The sequence below is a fragment of the Plectropomus leopardus genome, chromosome 11 (assembly GCF_026936395.1).
Source record: "Plectropomus leopardus strain MGB_pleo_1.0 chromosome 11, ASM2693639v1, whole genome shotgun sequence".
NCBI lineage: Eukaryota > Metazoa > Chordata > Actinopteri > Perciformes > Serranidae > Plectropomus > Plectropomus leopardus.
Genome location: NC_142186.1, coordinates 7,662,972 through 7,677,324, shown reverse-complemented (window position 1 = coordinate 7,677,324; position 14,353 = coordinate 7,662,972). Strand labels below are relative to the sequence as shown.

Genomic DNA, 14,353 nt, shown 5'->3' with positions numbered 1-14,353 from the left:
ATCATAATGATTAAAATTAGCTACAGAGAAAAAAACCCTTCTTTATTACCAGGCTGTAAACATATTTATTTCTGCTGTAAAGTTGGGCATTTTAACACGTGGGTCTGTGGGGATTTACTGTGTTTTGGAGCCAGCCTCTAGTGGCCATTTAATGAACCGCAGTTTTTGGTACTTCAGCATTGGCTTTATTTTTCAACTTCGGAGGTCTCTGCTTAAGTTTAATAAGTAAGGCTCAAGAGGTTCTGTTACTGATTTCATCTTATTTCCTACAGGAATTGATGGGTGAGAAACGATCAATCTGATGTGTGCCTCTTTATTTTCAAGATTTTCTGCATAAATGCAAAAGACAACACTGTTCCTCACAAAAATCCAATGTAGCATTGATGACGATAGTGTTCATGTAAAGCATCTGTTGTGCTGTAGTTGCTTTTTAAAATACTCCAAATGGAAATTATTATTTTTTATTTCTTTCAATAGTAACTACTTTCTAAGAAATTAAAGCCCTACTACAAGTGTTTCTGAAAATGCCATGTCATAGTCTTGGCCACTGCAGTATACACCCACAATGCACTGCCTCCCACTGTCTTGATGAGGCTGTATTGTTTTCCTCACCTCCGATCCTGGCATTGAAGGCGATGCCCACACCGCAGTAGGAGTTGTTGGCCTCCATGGCAACTACCCCTGCACATCGGGTACCGTGACTGAAACACAGGGGGAAGATGTTAGCCACTTAGCGAGACTGAATATGCAGAGATGTGAGTTTTCCTTTTTGTTGGATGTGTTGACCTGAGCACACCCCAAATTAAGCCTGGGCAGACAATTACACACAGTACATCCTGCAAATTAAGACTGGTGGTACAGACAAACACCAAGATACTGGAAACTGCAGCTAAAAGCAAGGGAGGCTTTCTGCAGCTGATTTCATGTTCATGCACAGGACTATAAACACTGAGACATTTCTTGGCTTGATATGTCACGTTTGTAGCTTTTTTTTAACTACATTTTCTAAATATGTTTAACATATTTACCATGACGTACTTTTGTAATACTACACTGTGAGTCCAATATCCTTTCGTGGGCTAACCGACCGTTTGTTTAGCCCACTCCTGTAGCTAAGCTTTTTTGTTTATTTAGGTTGCTTTGACGGTGGCAGATTTACCACTGGGTATAAGCAATGCCTTTTACACAATGTGGTCCTCTATTGTGTGTCTTTTGTACCTGTGAATCCATTGTTTTCTATTTGGATTCACGTAAGGATCGCTCAAAAGCGAGAGCAAAGTCATCGTAGTGCACAAGAGTTCTCAAGAGCCTATTTTTCAGGGTGTGAAGGCAGCATTTTGGCATGCAGCAAGATGCCAAAACACGCTTGTGATTGACGGTCATGTCATGTGACCATCAATCATCAATAAGAGCTGGTAGATGCATTTCTTTTCTTCTGTAAATGTCACTGTATGATAAATATGGAGAAGTTGACCGTGTTAGTGCAGGACTTCCCATAGCTTTATGATCTGATCCACGGACAACATTTTATACCAAATACACACTTAAGAAACAACATTAGCAAACTCAGAAGGTTAGTACAAGTTATTTGCTGCTTAGCTTTACGTTAACTATCAAAGTTTGATTTATATCAAAATATACTGTTGTGTTGTTAACCTTGGTGTTATTTGATGGAAGGCATGAGGTTTATTGGAACTAATGAATGCATGCTATAGTATTCTGATAAGCGTCTTTGGTGGGTGTACACCAAGCAATACAGCAATTCAGCAATTTCCCTTTGGATAAATACTGTTTTAGCTTATCTTACACAATTTCTGACTCTCAAGTTCAGGACTAAAAAGGGTCCCACAGAGGAGTTGGCCCCAAATGTGACACTATCTTGGGTAACACTGGCTAAGGTTACTGGAATATAAAACTACCCCAAACCTGACAAAGAGCATGAACTGCACACATTAGCCTAAACTCTCAAAATAGTGGACCATGCTATTGTGAAGAGGGTTATTTAACATTTACTCCTGCAAGCCTACAAAATACAGTTAGGTAAAGTGAAGCCTATCGCTGGTTAGGCTACAACTGTTGGCTAGTTAGCCCGTACATGCAACTGTTTGCATCTCACATTAGAGCAGATAAATACAATGTTTAATTTATTTCTTAAACTTTTTTCTTGTGTTTTTTTGGTTTTATCAAAACTACATTGGTCAGTTAATTGACTCCTCCAAGACAAGAAACACAGGACAAGCATCGTTACCTATTCTCCTCATCTCTGACAGGCATGGGATCATGAGACAGACCGTGTGAAGCTCGCAGGTCAAAACTGGCGACGGCCTCCTGTAATCCAGACAGAAAACAAATGGAACACAACGTAACACTCGAAACAAAACATCACAGAGACATGGCAGGAAATGAAGGAATCCTGTGAAAAACTCTTGATACTAGGCACTTGAATTAGTCTGTCAACATTTTTCTCCTGACTGACGGCAATCACTGTCACTGAGGAGATGCCTGTGACTGTGTCTGTGTGGTTTATGCGTGCCTCATAAAAGTGAGCATGTTTGAATGACTTGTTTGCCAGTGTATATAGGCATAACAGGAGGAGGATGTCTTGGCAGCAAACCGTACAAGAGCAATTATGTATCTCTCTCCAGCCAGGCTTATCCATGCCAGACAATCTGCTCTGACAAAGTACAAGTTGGCCTGTGCGCTTCAAACTGCCTATAGGATTATAAACGACAAGACAGGAGCAAACAACACTGCCACTCCACATATGCTTTATGGCTAGCCGGTGTAACACCAGCCTAACAGAATAAAACCGCTCTATCACTATATGACCGTTTTATTGCCTCAGGTTTTAAGTAATTGAGAAGTTGGACAGTTTGAGTGAAAGTCAATACACAGATTTCAGTCTAATGAAAATCCAGCCATGTTTGTGTAAACACACAGCACTGATGGAAAACTATAACCTCATAAAAAGACAGCAGAATCAGATATTACATTGCATACCCTTTTCTGAGATACTTGGCTGAGATCAACTATAATGACAACATTTTACTGCCCAGCTTAAAGCTCCAGTGTGTAGGATTTACAGGCATATATTGGCAGAAATTAAATTTTTTTATTGTATATATCACCTGAAAATAAGAATCGTTGCGTTTTTGATACCTTAGACTTTGCCGTTTATATTTACTTGGGGAGCAGATCCTTATCCAGAGTCTGCCATGTTGCACCAGCATATCTCTACAGAAGGGATGCGTGATATTGGATTTTTTTTGCTAATATCTTATATGTTAATACATAACAACTCATTTGACCAATAACAGATACCAATATCGACATAGCGACTTTATTCCCCACCTAATTTTAGTGATCATCAGGTCTCTTCTGTGTGGAATTAACATAATATTATGCCTAATCTTAGCGTGATGGATCGTCAGCAGATGGAGACATAAAATAGAATGCTTTTCAGTATATGTAGTATTGATTTATTGTGTAAAATAAGAAAATACTTCAACTTATGGTTGGTTTACCAATACAGATATTTCATTTTAAAGCCAACAGCAGCCGATATCGATGATGTGACAAAATTATTGTGCATCCCTGCTCTACAGTAGCCCAAACCAGAACAGACAATCCAAACACTGGCTATAGCACCACCTCCCAGATGAGCGATGTCAGATATTTTTAATGTAACACTGTTTTATTGAATAAACTCATAGGTTCCATATGTTATGGTTTAGAAAATAAGGTGAGCACACATAAGCAGGTGTTAGCAGGTGGTTGCAACGAGCCGAACAGCATTAGAGAAACACTAATATTTAACATGAAACTGCTTTATTCAGTGTTTTCACCAGTTTAAAACACCTTAACCCATGTAAAACTTTATAGAGAGATAAGTATAAAAAAAGTCTGGATTATTTTGATACCAGCAGAAGGCTGGATTCAGTGTGGGTTTCAGGAACGAAATGTAAAACAGCTTTTAAATATTTCAAATATTTTTACCTAGCCTTGTTTATATTTTGCACTTGATTGCTTTAACAGTTACTGTGATAAAATAGATAAAGCAGACATTAGGCAGTTATCCCCACAAAAATGATACCCTAAAATAGCTGTCAAAATCATCAGAAATTATTCAAAGATGTCCATTTTGCTCTCTTTGACGGCACCTATGGTGAAGAGTTTTAATTACAGTGTGTTTGATGGCAAGCTGCCTACACTGTGATCTGTTGCCCCAATTAGAGCTCTGGTTATTTCGATTTGGTAATCTTGAAAAGTCTAATACTGCTTTGAAAAACTGGCACAAAAGTAAAATGGATTAGCTGATCCTGGACAGCCAAATGTAGGATTTTCAATTTTTTGAACAACCGGACCCCGTTCCACTTGTTTAGGAGAGAAAGAGACCTCTGCAGATAATTCAGCTCAATTCAGTTTCAGCTTCCTGAACAATGAACACTGAAGGAATCCTAACATGAAGTTAAAGCTTGGCAACATGGGAGAAGTCCTCACCACTAGATGACACTAAATCCTACACACTGTTTCTTTAAAGTAGATCTGGAACTGTTGTTAAAAATCTCATTTTAAGTTTACTTACAAAGTTTTTCTTCAGGTCCTTGTTTGTGTGATCCACACCTGAAAAAGACAAAAAGAAAACATTAATGAGACATAAATGACATACATAATAACATAAAGGAGTCAAAAATCTGTCTACAATCTGGGTATTTGATACGGGGAGGAGACATCTGATGCTCTGGACAAAGAAGTTAAAAAAAAAAAAAATCAACTCCACATTTTAATGTTTTGGTACGTCAGGCCATAAGTACACCCATTGTTTCATGATTTTCTGTGAAGCCATGTAAGAGCTATTTCAAGTCATTTGTGGTAGACAGGTTATTAAAACTTTGAAATTTTGAGTACCCTGCTAATTGGTGTAATTAATTTGCCAAACTGTAACGCTGAAGTTTCGTCAAGATCCAGGCTCTGCTGTGTGAGGTGCTGCACATGACTGATGGATAAGTGAGCGAACAAATGGGCACCGCATAATCTCTCGTCCCTCAAATTTCAAATGCATTCATTTCGCCATTTTTTCCCCTTCTCTTTTATTCACTCTTCACCTTTTTCCTGCATCCTTTTTTATCATCCTCTCTTTCCACATCAGTTGCCTTTCTTTCACTTGCCCTCTCGCCATCCTCCGCCTCTCCTCACCCCAACCACCGCCTCCTCCTCCATCTCTGCTGCATCAGGGCTCCTGTGGTCTCAGCGAGAGACAAACGAATGAGGGCCCCAGGAGGCCCGCGCCTGCTCTGCCAGACATCACTCACTCTCTCTCTCTCAATCACACACACACGCACACACACACACGGGACCTGCCAGCCTTTGTCCCATGCAGGCAGTGCCTCCGGGTTGTCATGGTAACCTGCAGTCGGTTTTGCTGTTGAGGTCTGATTGTGTGGAGCTCAGGCGGGATGGAGCCCTGGGTGGGTGAAGCCTCATTGGAGCCTGCCATGCCGTGCCATGCTGTGCCATACCATGCCAGGTCAACCTGCTATGTCCTCCACATAACCACTTATGCTTTATTCTCTCCTCGTCCACCACTCTGGAGCTTCTTTACATGCAGTTTAAATGTTCCTCTCTGTTTTTATTCTAGCTAGAGTTACTGATGCTCCGGGTCTCTCTGACAGTGAAGTACATTTTATTTCCTGGGATAAATACTGAAATTTACGAGCATTAAAGTTGCATTCTTTCAATCGCTTTCTTCCACTGAGATGCAGTTCACAGTTAGGGTTATCTTGTCAAACAAGTGAATTTTACTGTATGTTTTTACCAACTGTGGCCTGGTATAAGAAAAATGAAGCACCAGTTGATGCTGAGCGTTTTTCATAGATTTTTAGTTTCTTATTCTCAAGGGAACAAGAGAGAGGGCTCGCTGGCCAACTTTCCTCCTCGCCTGAGCCAAGTTGGATTTCCACACTGAACATAGGGCCAAGCGAGGATGCTGAGCAGGTTTTTTGCATACTTTTGATTTAAAGAGGTGTACCGAGTGATACTGCGCTATGGGCCAACATGATGTCTTCATATGGAATTCAAGTGATTCATTAAAGAGTTATGAAATGTCAGATATCGTCTCCAAATGCCCCCTCACGCTGATCTGTTTTCCCTTTATGGCCCTCCAACTTCGTCATCAGTGAAATCAGGAGACTCTCTCACATTCCTCTGCTCCAACTCCATCTCTTTTGCTCCAAGATTTGTCCTTTTCATTTCAGAATCTCTGAGCTTCAATTCTCTGTGATGCTACTCGGTATTTTAATGTATTTATGCAATTATGTGCAAAACAGAAAGTTGATCTAAACATGTGAACAGCCTTCCGATAATTAAGAAAAAAATAATATTGTTGACAAGCAAACTGAAATCAGGGGTTCTTGGTGAATTAACATGTTAAAGTTTATTTTAGGGGGGCAAATGTTTAACCCTTTAAAACCTGTGCAAGTTGGTTTGTCTTATTTAGAAAATGTGGGTAGAATGCAATGAGCAGCTTAACAAGACCTTGTCCAAAAATTTGCAGGGAATTAGTTTTTTTTTAAAAAAAGAAACAATATTCAAAGTAAAGAAAGGGGAAAAAAACCAAAAACAAACATTTTTTTATCTTAATTTATTTCATTTTTAATACATATTTTAAACTTATACATGTGATTTTCTGGATATTTTCCCTAGAATTTTTAAATTATTCTTTTTTATAAAAAATAATTTTCAGGTCTTTTTCTTGTCACTTTTTACTAATTTCTTGTAATTTGTGCGGCATTTCTTGCCAAGCTACTCATTGCCTTTTTCCTCATGTATTCACAAGAAATCTAACCAATTTGCTTAGGTTTCAAGCTTGTGAAAGGCATGTCAACACAGCACAAGAAAACTGATGTCGATCCAGGTTTCAAGGGCTTAAACAATCACTACACTCAAAAACAGCGCTTTCCTTCATATAAACTGTTTTTTTTATAAAAGGAGGAATGTGACACTGTACGCACTTCATGCAGACTTCAGACCATGTGGGTAAAATTTTTTTTGGTGCTTGCCAATTTCAAGGATTGTAATTTTCCCAATCTAAACAGTAAAATGTCAATCACAAGCACATTTTTTAAATTAACTTTAAATTATTTAAGAGTAATGGATTTTGTTAACCTTTAAATTTACATTTGAGCCATCTTCCCCCTGTTAATGATCTTTTTGTTTAATCCTGAAATGTGAGGTAGCCTGCTTTGTAAAGTCACTTTCAATATGAGTGCTATGACTGATCATCCTTCTGACATCTAATATTAATTATACTTGAGATTTGACCAAAATGATGTTTAGCAAAAAAATGATGAAGTAATGGGCGCCAAAAATAGCCAAAGCCGTGCGTAATGACCACTGGAGAACCTCACGGTTAAAACACACACTGAAACACTTTTTTCTGCCAGATTTTTCATTAACAATGCTTCAAATGGTGAAAAAGCAACAACGATCAATACCCAAATGGACGTTTCAAGTGTTTCCTACATTCATTTGAAGCCAACCATAGGGTGGGAAATGAGGCTTACGCACCTGGTTCCAACATGACTGAGATTCATAAAACAGAAACATGCATGCACATGGCTTTATAAATCTGACAAAAACAAAATGCATAAACAGATTTCTGTCTTTGTGCATACACACAGATTTAATTATGAATCAATCCACACAAAGTGTTATGCATCTGGACCCAGATGTTAATGACATTATGGCTCAGGAATACTGCATTTGACCAACATAATGCATGTGGTCTACAAATTACCATGATTATCTGTATAACTATAAACAAAAAACACTGAAAATGTTTGACTCATTATTTTAAAATGGATGGTCTATCCAAGTTACAAAAAGATAGTTTTTGCTACCTGAATGGAGAACCTTTCAAGCTTTTAAAGGAAAGAGTGTAACCTGAATTAAAAAACTAAAAGTCTTATTGAAATGGCCATATTTTCCAGTCGAGATGAGCCTCCCTTAAGTACACAAAAGCAGCTCTACAAACACTGGATTTCAGCTGTTAAGTGAAAAGTATTGCTTGTTTGAAGAAGGCAAGGGAGCCTCAATTACTTGTTTCAACTCAGCTATAACACACAATTAGTGTGTGTGTGTTTGTGTGTGTGTGTGTGTGTGTGTGTGTGTGCGCGCGTGTAAGAGATAGAACCCAACAAAAATACAACCACACAGAGTCACCTTAGCGTTTTAAAGGTGAAACCATCCCTTACGCAAGTTTGTGATGGAGACATATTTAGGAATTATTAATATCAAGCTGCTCAGGAACAAATAACAAGTGAGAAAAAGATGAAGGATGGAAGAAGGAATGGCCATGGCAGAGCTGGAGAGTGGGGAGAGGGACGACCCGGATAGGTGCATGAACACATGGATTTGAAAAAGCATTAAACCACATTCACACTCTGATCTGTGGACCAGTAGCAGTGCCTTTAAAATCTAGATTTTTATGAATTTTTGTAACCCATGCAGAAACCTTGAAATCTTTCTCTATAATATGACACCTAAAATTTATATATGTATTGAGGACAACATCAACATTTCCAACCTGATACAGAGTAAGACCTAAATTAATAATCAAAAAAAGAAAGACTCAGGACAATGTTGCAGCCCAAAAAGATGACCACAAGAAAGAAGAAGAAAGGGACCACAAATGATAGAAATATATATAGTTATGAGAATCCCGAGGAGAGTGACAAAACATAATCTGAGTTAAGAATAGGAAAAGGTAGAAGCAAGTTTTGTTAAGTTTGGAAATTATTGTTATTGCTTTGAAAAATCTGGCTTTATGGCAAGTATTGATCCTTGTGGTACTCCACGTGTCATGCTGATGTGCCTGGAAGTGAGACTGCCAACAGAAATAAAAAAAAAAAAGCATATTAATAATAATTTCTTGCAAATGTCTTGCTAATAGGACCTGCACCAGGACAGGATAGTACCCAGAAGCCCAACCCAGTTTTCCAACAAATGGAGTGCCCAACAATGTCAAAAGCAGTAGTTACTTATTCCAGAAAAGAAATTTTACCAAAGTCAGTGTTCATTCAAAAGTAATTAAGCACTTTCATGATAGATAGAAAATATGTCAAAAGAGTATTTAAACTCAAAAAGCTGTTGGTTGAGACTTTTCTCAATTATTTTTCCTCTGATGGATAAATTTGATGTGGATTTGTGGTTTTTATATATCTTTGCCAAAATATGGAAGGTCTCAGTGGCTTGGCACGTACATACATGTAGCTGCTTGTGCATGCGTCTCTGCAGAGGACAGATTTCGATCAGGACTGACACGTGCCCAGCATGAGCACATGTATGCTCAGAGGTGGTGTGTCTAAAGGGTCAATTTGAACATCAAAACACTGCACCTTCAAGTATTTACAAGTATGATCTTAGTGGAAAAATGCATTTAGTCAGGTGCATTCACTTAGGTAGCACCATACTGCCATAAATACAGCCATAAACACACTCCAACACAGTCCAAGGTCTTCTGAGTGTGAAAGTAGAAAGCCACGTCCCACAGTTAGATGAAACACTGTAGGTGGTGGAGCCAATGCAAAACCTTCCATGAATACAAATGCTTTGAACCTGGCTGACCCAGTCTAGATTGTGATTGTGAGGGTGTGTGTGCACGTTTGCCGCTCTGCATGTGTGTCAGCATTCAGTGGCAGCAGCTGCACTCTATCTCCTTGCTCCCGCAGCATTCACGCCGGTCCTCGGGGTCAAACACACACACAAATCAGCCACAGAGATGTGTCGGAGGCCATTTTTAGCCGACGGTGAGTCGTGCCTGAGCCGCCGCTGAGACAATGAGCCGACATCACTTCAGAGGAGGCCCCCGCTATACCTGGGGCCCCCCAGCTGGCTCTCACCGTTTAGCTCTTCTCTGTAGGAGTTACTGTACAAAAAATTAGCAAAAATCAGCAGGCTGCCTTTGCCACTGAAAGGTGAAGTAAGAGAAGGTCTAAAGCGCATGGAGGGAGGTAAGCCTTAAAAAATGATACCAAAATTTCTGTAATGAACCTGTACATGGTTGAAAATTTGCATTTGCAAGTGTGAAAAAGAAAAGGTAAGGTGTGTGTGTGTGTGTGTGTGTGTGTGTGTGTGTGTGCATGAGAGAGCTGCCGAGAGACAAGGGTGTGTATCACCACCCGCCGAGGGTGAAACTTCCTGGCCCTACACCTCCGTCTCATTAATCAGCTCAGTATTTAAGAAGGGCTGGAGTGAACACTTGCCTGTAATTAGCTGGCTTTGTCAAGGATGTGTGCGTATGTGTGTTTGTGTGGGATTAAAAAAAGAACGGCAAAGAGAGAGATCTTGGGGGGAAGATGGAGTTTGATGAGTGATACTGGGTGAAAGGTCTGATACAAGGGTGTAGAGTGGTGGATGATGGAAAGCCTGGCACAGGGAGGGAAGGAGAAGAGGACAGGAGTGAGAAGACAAGTTGGAAGAAGGAGAGAGATGGAGAAAATGACTGTTTAGAGTAGTGGGAGAGGTGTGACAAAATAAGGCATAAAAGAAAAGACTGGAGGGAAATGACAGTGTGGAAAAGATGCAGGCAGAGACAGGGACGGAGCAGAGGGTACGTGGGGAGGAGAAGAGGTTGACTTCTAAAGTGGGACATTAGTATTCAAGTGACACGCATTCGCCGCCCCCTCACCACACCCCGCTGCCCTGACTGCCCAGCAGCCAGCTCTCCTCCTGCAGTGGACCCAAACACGGAGCTGGAGGTGGCAGAGGAAGTGTGTGTGCATTGGGACTTAAGTTCATTGAAACGCTTCCTTCAATGGAGATCTCCACTTTAGAGAAATGTCTTTGTTTTTCCGCTGTGTGTGTGTGTGTGTGTGTGTGTGTGTCAGTGTCAGTGTGCTTTCAAGCTGCTACAGTACTGTTATTATTTCTGAAATTTATTATCAAAAGTTTGCCTTAATATTTCTGTCAGTCAGTGAGCACAACTTCAAATTCCTTGCTACCTAATACAAGTGCAAATCTGTAAAGTGCAACATGTACACAGACAGTGATCCAAGAGGGCAGACATACAGCAGAAGAAGGAAGTGATGTAAGACTGATCACTTAAGGTCACCAACGTGGCATCAGTGTAGAAAACGACTAAACGTGTACAGATTCATGCTCAGGCATTATATGATGTATGCAAAGAGTTATTTCAAAACTACTCATTTCAAATTTTTTTTAAAAATCACAAAGGCTCTTAAAAATACAACGTTTTTTAACATTACCCCAACTGGATGTGTCTGTCAAATCCCGGCTCTCTCTGGACTGCCTCTGACGATTCTAGCGCTTCGTTTGTGGCTCTTTTCCCAGCTATGTTATCTTTAGGATCTATTTTTACCAGAGAAACTTACATCTTTGAAGTTTAAAATTTACTTGTGAATGTGTATCCTATTAACCACTGAAACTTGGGGCAACATCACTTTTCTTGTGTCGCTTTCAGATGCCTTTCACAAGTATTTAAAGCCTTGAACCCTGAAAAAATTAGCGTGATTTTCTCAAAAGTATGGGAAAACAAGCATTGAGCAAGTCGGTAATAAATGTTTCAGAAATGATTTCGAAAATGATTTTTATAAAACTAGGGAAAAATTTCTCAGGGGAAAAAATAAAAAATCTCAAAAAAAGCTATATTTATTGCTAATTTTCATAATAGAATTATGTTACAGAATTGTCATATTTTTAAGCATTATTTCCAGGTCATTTTCTTTTTTATTATTTATTCATTTTTGATTTTAAGGTGATTTTCTTGTACTCTTAACTAATTTCTTGCTATTTTTTTGGTGATGACTTCTTTTGTTGCTCATTCCCTTCTTCCCATGTTTTTGATAGAAATCAAGCCAGTTTACTCAGGTTTCAAAGGGTTAATCCCTTTATTTATTGAACAATGACTTAAAATGTATATCTAATGATGCATTTCCTTTGCTACTGACTTTGTCTCAATAAACATTTTCTTTGTTGTTTTTTTACAGCAATACTTAGAGGTGGGAATTCATTTTATCAACATACTTTACTTCTTAAATGTATTGCGTTTTGCTGCATATTACAATAACATATACTGTCATATACTGTGATTTTTACCTTTTTTTCAGCTGCTTGTTTATTCTCTAAAGGAAAACTTTGCCAACATCTATTTTATAACATTTGGTCAACTCACTTTAATTATTTTTAATGCAGCAAAATGAAGCTAATGTTCTTAAAGAAAGCAACTGATTTTATTATTCTAGAGGCTACCAAAACTCTAATTTTTATTTTTAATGTTTATAATATAATAAAGAAATCCATACTTGGCATACATGCAAAATATATAACCATAAAATTTTGTGATACTACGCTGTATTGATTTTTGCCCCCATCCCAAGCAATACCACCTCCATCCCAATACAATAAAGGTGAATACAATTTTATTTGTGGCACTCAAAGCAAATTAATTTTAAAAAAAGAACAACCTGAATCATTGCCCATGTAATGTAGATATCTCAGAGAATTTAGCTACACTACTAAATAAACAGTCATAGTAACTGAGACTGAGAAACTATTCCTGCAGAGCATTGTTGTTGAATGTTCACAGAATTTTGTGAGTTTTCAATGTTGTTAGTGCCCTGAACAAAATCCTCCTCACCTCCATTCTATCAGGGTTTGGCAGAAATCTCAGAGGCTGATCTCTCAAAACCAGGACAGATAAAGCCAAGGCTACAGGTATGGCTAGATGCCAGTAGAGGTTAGCGAGAAAATACGTTCATGTTCATCTCATGGAAATACAGTTAGATGTTTAAAAGCAGACATTATTCTAAATTGTATTCTGTTCCGATCCCTGTCTGTAGCACTCAAGCAAAAACCTGCTATTCAAACATAAGGATATAAATCTTAAAAATAAATAGATAAAGGTTAAAAAAATATAGAGTTTCATTAAAAAATGCCTGACTAATTTACTAGAAGAGCTGGGCACTGCAGTTTTAGTAAAGCTAAGCCAACCACGTGTAAGTGCTGCATTTGGCCTATTTTCTGCTGTGGAGTAATACTTATTGATACAAAAGTCGGAACAATGCATTAAAAAGAATACGCTGTGTGTGTGTTTGTGTGTGTGTGTGTGTGTGTGTGTGTGTGTGTGTGTGTGTGTGTGTGTGTGTGTGTGTGTTCATTGTATTTAAGAAACGTGCACAAATGAAATACAAATCAGGCTTTGGCTACACCAAAAAAAAAGAACTTGTTAGAAGAAGAATAAATTCATTGTTGGTTTCAGAATACCAAAAGTTAACAGGTGAAAACAAAGTAATTATGACTTTACTTGTAATCTATGGGCCATTTCCCTCCTACAATGCTTCTGTGTTATATTTGTCACGTGTGTAAGTGCCACAGATCAATGTGCTGAATTCCCCTGGAGACTATTATCCTCTCTGCTGCTTCTGTTTGTAACCATCCATTCATTATGATGCTGAAAATCTTGAAAAATGAACAATACCAAACATCAGTCCCAGAACTTTACGACACTGCTCCAGTGATATACAGTCGGCATTATTCAGTATGTCTAATAAGTTGTTAATTTTTCATAAAATGAACTTCCCTCTGGGAAAAAGGAGGTGACTTTTTTTCCTCAGTATTTGGCATATCCACTGGTGATCCCATCTGTCTCCATCAGCATCACTTGACACACATCATAGTGTACGGTTCTCCATCTAGTCTAATTCATAGCTCCCTGCTGCAGTATGTGTGTATATGACATCCTTTTCTGCCCACTAAACTACTTCCAACTCCTCCTCTGGTCTCCTCCACTGCTTTGCTCTCATTTGACTAATTATATTCACGGAGAACGGTGTTGACAAATTCATTTTGAAATCCATTAGTCCCGTGGCGTTGTTTAAACAATGTGCACGTTAATGTCCATTGCTTTAATACCCCTGATTCACATTCTAATAGCCGTCTGATAAATCAGGTTATCTGCGACACCTTCTACACGCCGTGAAGAGCGGAAATTAGAGAATTATTAACTATCCGTGGTGTTCTGTCGTGTCCGGGTGTGTTAGGGAGAAGAGGAGAGGAGATGACAGAGCGGAGGAGGGAGAGAGAGAGAGAGAGAGAGAGAGAGAGAGAGAGAGAGAGAGAGAGAGAGAGAGAGCAAGACGGGAGACAATAATGCAGAGAGAGAGAGAGAGCAGAGAAATTAGAGGGATGAGTAAGGTTAAAAAGAGACCAGAGGGAAAAACAAAGTAAGAAAGAGATAATAAGGAACAATGAAGAGCAGCAGGACTAAGTGACAGTAAATCTATGAGACTAAGACAAACATTAAAGGAGAGGAACTGAGGGCAGAATATGGAGGAAC

At 38.9% G+C, this 14,353-nt stretch overlaps 1 protein-coding gene across 7 annotated transcripts in view; it reads right to left on the bottom strand.

Moving 5' to 3' along the window:
- The window catches only part of LOC121946024 (neuroendocrine convertase 1-like), a 216,737-nt gene that overhangs the window by 96,300 nt on the left and 106,084 nt on the right, over window positions 1–14,353 (bottom strand). For all 7 annotated transcript variants that reach the window (XM_088083951.1, XM_088083956.1, XM_088083954.1 and 4 more), the window contains 3 exons: window positions 4,586–4,623; window positions 2,249–2,328; window positions 613–701 (listed from right to left, as the gene is read on the bottom strand). In XM_088083951.1, the coding sequence (XP_087940077.1) occupies window positions 613–701; window positions 2,249–2,328; window positions 4,586–4,623 (207 nt within the window). The remainder of the gene's footprint in view (window positions 1–612; window positions 702–2,248; window positions 2,329–4,585; window positions 4,624–14,353) is intronic.